This window comes from Cheilinus undulatus, linkage group 22 (genome assembly GCF_018320785.1).
Source record: "Cheilinus undulatus linkage group 22, ASM1832078v1, whole genome shotgun sequence".
Classification (NCBI taxonomy): domain Eukaryota; kingdom Metazoa; phylum Chordata; class Actinopteri; order Labriformes; family Labridae; genus Cheilinus; species Cheilinus undulatus.
The window spans coordinates 10,295,946-10,302,515 of NC_054886.1; the positions used below are offsets into that span (position 1 = coordinate 10,295,946).

General features: G+C 38.9%; 1 protein-coding gene across 1 annotated transcript; it reads left to right on the plus strand.

Annotated features, from left to right (window-relative positions):
• The first annotated feature begins 408 nt into the window (after positions 1 to 408).
• rwdd (RWD domain containing 4) lies at positions 409 to 5,316 on the plus strand. The gene is made up of 8 exons (XM_041779773.1): positions 409 to 589; positions 1,222 to 1,302; positions 1,430 to 1,539; positions 2,743 to 2,893; positions 3,050 to 3,155; positions 4,551 to 4,600; positions 4,714 to 4,716; positions 4,820 to 5,316. Exons 1-8 carry the CDS (start codon positions 566 to 568, stop codon positions 4,850 to 4,852), a joined length of 558 nt encoding a protein of 185 aa, XP_041635707.1. The 5' UTR covers positions 409 to 565; the 3' UTR covers positions 4,853 to 5,316.
• The last annotated feature ends 1,254 nt before the right edge of the window (positions 5,317 to 6,570 follow it).

Consider the following 6,570-nt stretch of genomic DNA (forward strand, 5'->3'; position numbering starts at 1 on the left):
TGGCCTACAGAGAAGCAAAATGAACGTTAGCAATCTGTTTGATGGTTCTTGCAGACTGTGGTGTTTCATCATGTTTTTGAATGTACAACTGATACACCTCTGTATATGTGTTCTTTTTTACGTGGATCCCAATGACATCTAGCTTCGCTCGAGGGTGCAATTAGTGAGGATTTGTTTTAATCAAGTAAACGAATAAATAAAGCTCAGCCGTATTCTTTGTTTTTAGTTTTGTCTTTTAAATTTGCTGAAAATTGATTTCAGTGCAATTTTTTCAAAAAAAAAAATGCCAACATAATATTTTGTTCCATTTTCATCATTAACAATAATCCATTGTTTTCTGATATCAAGAATTAGTCTGAATCCTGGAATGACGTGGTTGTCGACACTCATAGTGCGCCTACTGCGCACGCGTGTAATATCATGGTGTCGCCTGTTCTTCCAGCTGGGAAGTTGTGATGTTTTAACATCATAAAGTTTAACCAGACAAATGGGCCGTTAACTCTGGATATTTATACTTTTTGAACTCTGAAGGGAGAGTTTATAATACATAAACTGAGGAAGAATCATGACAGCGAACGAGGATCAGGAGGTATGGATGTGTGATGGAGCTAGCTGCTGTTAGCCGCTATATGCTAACTAGTTCATAGAGCTACAAGCGTGATTGCTAGCGTGTTAGCATGGACACCTTTACAACCATTATTCAGCATAATTATTTAATTATTCGACTATAATTCAGCTTACAAGACCATTTTTTAGCTTAAAGATGAATCAGCTCATAGTGTCATATATCTGTTTGGCTGCTTTTAAACGTAAATCAAAGCTGAAGAAACGCTAAAATAATCTCCATTCCAATAATGTTAATGTAAATTAAAAGGGAGAGCATTGTGTAGATTCACAGCTAGTAAGCCTTTCTCTGCTTGTAAATTAACGCCATCAAATCCATTTGGGGATGGTTTTAACACCAAACACCGACATTACACTGATTAAACATCTATTTTAAACGTTGCCTCTACAAAGCTAAAGCTAGAAGACAGACAAAGGTTCCTCTAAGTGGATGTAAACAATGTCAGGAGAGAATAACTCGTATCCCGTTGAAAGGATATATATGCATTAAGTCATATTTCTCTCACTGTCTTAATTTTCTATTTTCTGACCAGGGTTTACTGACCATAGGCCAGTTTATATTATCTAACCTCAATTTATTTTCTTTTTTTCTCTTAGATGGAGTTGGAGGCTCTTCGCTCCATCTATGAAGGAGACGAGTGTTTCAAGGAAATCAGCCCTGTCTCCTTTCAGTTCAGGGCAAGCATTGTCTTCTGTATTGCGTGTATTAAAAGAAATCATAGCTGTAGACATGTAAGATGATTAGTGACCTTCATATATCTTAAAGGTCTCGTTCTCATGTATTCTTTGTTATGTGGCTCATCAGATAGGAGACCTCGAGGACACCAAAGCCTTCCTCCTGGATGTCATGTGGCCAGAGACGTACCCAGAGACTTCTCCACAAATAACCCTCGATGCCTTTTTCAACAATAGAATGTGAGCACAATTTTATGTTGTCAAGTGTTATTCTTGTGTTATTTATAAGACATCAAAGTTGAATCAGACGATTGCAGCTAAGGCATATCATCAAATACTTTCAATCAGCCAATCAGTCAAACTTAATTTACTCAAATTCGGTGACATCCACGCTTTTATATCTAAAGGACAATCAAAGAGTGAACCTATAGAGCTGAGTGTCATCAGCATAGCTGTGGGAAGAGGTGCGTTGCCTCCTGATGACACCACTAAGGGGTAACCTATGTAAATTAAAAATTAGAGGTCCTAAAATTGAACCCTACGTTACACTGCTGGCTACCACATGCTGTTTGGAGGAATGGTCTTCAATTAAGACAAAGGATTTTCTGTGCCTCAGATATAAGGCAGCCCAGTTCAAACATTTCCACAGAGGCCCACATGCCTTTTCATTCTGCCAAAAAATTTACATCATTTCATGGAGAGTCAATACAGTAATCTATTTTTAAAAAACACTGGAAATTAGTGCAGAAATGGTGAAATTTGCTGGTTGTGTTTCAGCTATGAGACTAGATACAGGTGACCATTTGTTTGAACCTTACATACCAAAACTTAAGATTTTAGAAACAGTGAATGTTATGACAGACCAGGTGAGCAAATATTGCACAAGTGGGGCAGTGTATACTGAAAATGACGGGACCCAGCAGTGACCCTGGGGTCACACCAGAGCACTAATATGGATTAATCCCCTGCTAAAGATAGTCCCTTGGAAATATATGAATCAAACATTTGAAATTAGTCCAAGATCCCATCTGTATAATGCATTTAGAAATTTTTATCTGTTGTGGCTTCCAAGTGTTAATCATTAACGTTTTCTGTGGATAAACCACAATGCATAATGAAAACAGTTTGATATCTAATAGCTCAGATTGCATACAGAGGTGGTCTGGGATGTCTTCATCTAGATTAGATTGGTTGTGTAGTTGTGACATGTACTGGCACACATTAAAGACCTCGCAATCAGAACATGGACATGATCCATGATATTATAGTGAACTGAAAGCTTTATTTATGTCCATCCAGCGTCACTCCGAGTAATGGGGACTGTGGCTTTTTTAGAGACCTGGATTGTTTGTCTCTGTTCAGTCATAAGAGCCAGACTTTTAAGCCTTTTTATTTGATACCTTTTTTAACATGAATGTGTTGTGACCCCTCTGTGTTGCTCAGCTCTGCAGAGACGAAGCAGCTGATCCTGTCAAAGCTGGAGGAGCAAGTGGAGGCGAACCTGGGCACTGCCATGATGTACACTCTGTTTGAGTGGGCCAAAGAGAACCAGGAGGTTCTGATGGAGAACCACAAGCCTGTCAGCACTGCTGTGGTCAGTCTCTGTCACTACTAACTACTGACACAGAAGCAGCACTGATAGTTGTCCATCTTAAAACCACCATGGACCTATTGAGAGACTTGTTAAGAAATGTTTGGCTCATATTTGAAAAAATTGAAATAACTTGTAGTTGACTTCTTATTGTTGCAGACGATATCCAGCAGTGACACATCGAGCTCCGCCTCCATGGCTAAGAAGAAGGAGAAGAAGGAGCAGCTGACCAAAGCTCAGAAGAGGAGGATGATCAACAGAACAGGTACATTTATGGAGTTAAACACTGAGATCTGTTTTAGGCTGGCCCCACAGGAGATGATTTTCAAATCTTAACTGATTTACAAAAACATGGTAGACCAAAGACATGAGTACAGTAATTTTTAACATTGTAATCCCCTGAACGTAACCTGACACATCAGATAGACTGTTTCACAGGGTAGGACTTTTCAGAAAATTCTGGCATTGTGATTGGATGAATGTTCTGTCTGTCACATTTATTATGGGCCAATAAGAATGACAAGGCAAAATGAGGCAGTAGACGTGCACATCTTTCAGGCTAACCTCAGCTATACAGGCTAGTGCTCCAGTGGTGTTTGGACAGCAGGCATGTCTGTGGCAAAAACTCATGCTGAAGCATATCAGGAGATGTGCAAGACCACCTTCCACTCTTTTCTAAACTACGCCTGTAGCTACTGCCTCATTTCCCTGAAATGATGCTGATTGGTCTGTTGGGCACAAATGTTGTGGATTCAAGTTTTGCAAGATGGATTTGCCCAATGGCAGTCTAGCTGATCTATCTGCTTTGCAAAGTTACTCTGTACGCACACAGTGGAGGATTCAGCCAGACTGTCACACCACACAGCTGCTGTTTGTAGTGACGATTTCACAGTGGAGATTCCACGAACGTGAGGTCTCACAGGATCAAACAGGACTTAAGAGGACAAAACAAGCATGTAGGATTATCAGTGTCATCAGCTGGCTGTGTTTAATGTGATCTGCAAAAGTACATCTGGTTAGTGACACTATCTGGTCTGCTTGCTCTATTTGTTGTGCCAGAGGCAGTCTGATCCTAAATCATAAATAGCAATCATATCTTTAAGATCTGCTGTTTCAAAGTCCCCTACCCCCAGAATAATGGCTCAGTAAAATGCTGATATGTAAAGTGGTGCGAAGTTTAGCTGCAACGCTCCATGCATCAGCTCCATTCTGCTGTAGCTGCTCTGATACATCTCTACCTTTCTGGAAGGGCTGCTGCTTAAGTGGCAGATTGAGAGATCTTTTTTAAAATCATATTTCTACCCCCTTCTTGCACCGGGTTTTATTCGTTGTTTCAGCAGTCTAATAAAGTCAGATACAATAACACAAGTTGAAATATGATTTTAACTGGCTGTCTGTAGAAGTATGTACTTTAATTGATGCACAGGTAGTGTTCATGGTTGTGAATCATTTTTTAAACCTTCAAGACATTTCACAGTCAATGAAACTTTTGCGTCCTAGCTGAAATTGAGATCAACTTTCCTTTTTTGTGCCTTTTATGTAGTTTTTACAACCTGAGCCCCTTTAAAATTAAGTTCACCTAACATTTCTATCTTCTGTGCATGTGATAGTTTGGCTTTTTGAATATTTAATCTAAATATTTGACCTTTTCTGCCTCCAGATAATAAAGGAGAACTGCCGCGAGGATGGAACTGGGTGGATGTTATTAAAGTAGGTGTAGTATTCCTTTTTCTCCACAAGGTGGAGCGCTTGATCTGCAGCATTCATCATTAACTCTTTGTTTTGTTCTTTTCCCCTCTCTTTTCCATCTCCTAATCCTCCAGCATGTAAGTCAAATTTAGCTGTTTTAACTCTAAAATCCTGAGCAGATATTTTTCCAATATTTTCTCCTGTTTCATTTTTGTCTGCTTTATTTTTCCTCTTTCTCAGCTGAGTAAAACTGGAGGAAAAGACGATGAGTAGCATTGTTGGCTGTGATCTGCTGCTTCATAATGAACTGAACTGTGTGCAGCGTGTTAATGCTGCAGCTCCCGTCTCGATGCCTTCACATCCTTCAACATCATCACGCCGTCGCCTCGCCCACCCGGAGGAGAGGAGCAGACGTCCTCTCTGTGTGAAGAAGAAACCTCATCACCAGGTTTATCTTAAATTAGTGGTCAGAGCGTGCCTCAGAGTTTACCGTCACTGCCGTGTTTCCAGCCCAGCTGCCGCGCCGCCGTACGACCACAAGCCCTAAATGTTGGATTATGTGTCAAAGTGTCAGGTAGCTTCCTGCTGTTACTTTAAGGTGTCATGTGACTTTGTGAAAGCAGAGAAATTTTTAAAAACACAGATGTTACAACCTTTCACCAGTTTTTTTATTTTGACTAATGTTTAGTTTGGCCAATATTTGAAAAACTTAAAATTTTGTATTTAAATACAATAAAACTTGGTCAAAAACTCGTCTGAAAATATTATTTATTCTTTGTTTGATAGATCCTGTGAAACTTCAAATATGACACATGTTCAGATTATTTATTTCCAACTTTTTCCTGCAGGGGTTGTTTCAGTGAAATGCATTTTTGTAAAAAAAAGAAAAAAACAAACAAAAAACTAAGAAGCAGTAAATTACATTTTATTAATTAAACAGTTACGATATCAGAAGAAATAAACATGAAATCCAATGGCCTTGACCTTTCACCTTTGGATTCCTAAATTTAGGCTATCATGTCAACAAGCTTGTCCCCAACAATCAAAAACATGATGCTCCAACGACAGCTCTTAACAGCATGGTGGAGTCACAGCCCACAGCATGGCTCACTTTGGGAACGGCTGCCTTAATCAATAGAAAACTTATTGGGTGACATAAAAGAATGCTTTTTCTGAGGCAAAGCTAAGAAATGCAGAGTTACTGTGGAATGTAGTCCAATGGTCCTGGGCTGGAATACCTGCTCACAGGTGTCAAAAGATGCTCCACTCCATGCAACACAGATGTGAAGAAGTTCTCAGAAGCAGCAGTAACAACACGATATTAGAACAGTGATTTGCACCATTTTTGAAAGGAAAAATGCAGACACTAATGTTTTTTGAACAGCCTTTTTCTTCACTTTCTGTTAAGTAATAACAAATTTGATCAATTGTTCTTCATGTTTTGATTTGGAATAGAATGCGCAGTGTTCCCAAATGCAATAGCATGTATGAAAATAAAAGATATAAGGATTTAGAGCTAGTTATAATAAACCTAATTCTAAGAATGCTTTAGGAAAGTTATGTAATAACTATTTCCATTTATATGCATCCAAACACACACTGATTGCGTCCGTTTATTTCAGCTAATTATATGTGTACACATTTACATGCACTGTTGTAGCAGGAGGAGCAAACTGGGGGGGTAAAATGTCTTGCCCAAGCAGGACTTTTATTTTGGAAAGTCCTCACCAGGATGTCAAACGCCTTCGCTCTGTCCAGCGTGAGGCACCTGTCTCACCTTTCTGTCAGCGACACAATGTAGACTTAACATATAGATGGACTGTTGCGCTAGAAGAAGAAGGTATGTTTGTTTTTAATTTTCTGTAACAAATAGTTTCTGTTAACCAAAAATAATTTAGACTCAACTTTTTTTATTATTGGTGCATTTGACATTTATCCCCTTCCAGTCAGTAAATAAAAATAAAATTATATAAATTATTTTTTACATGTAA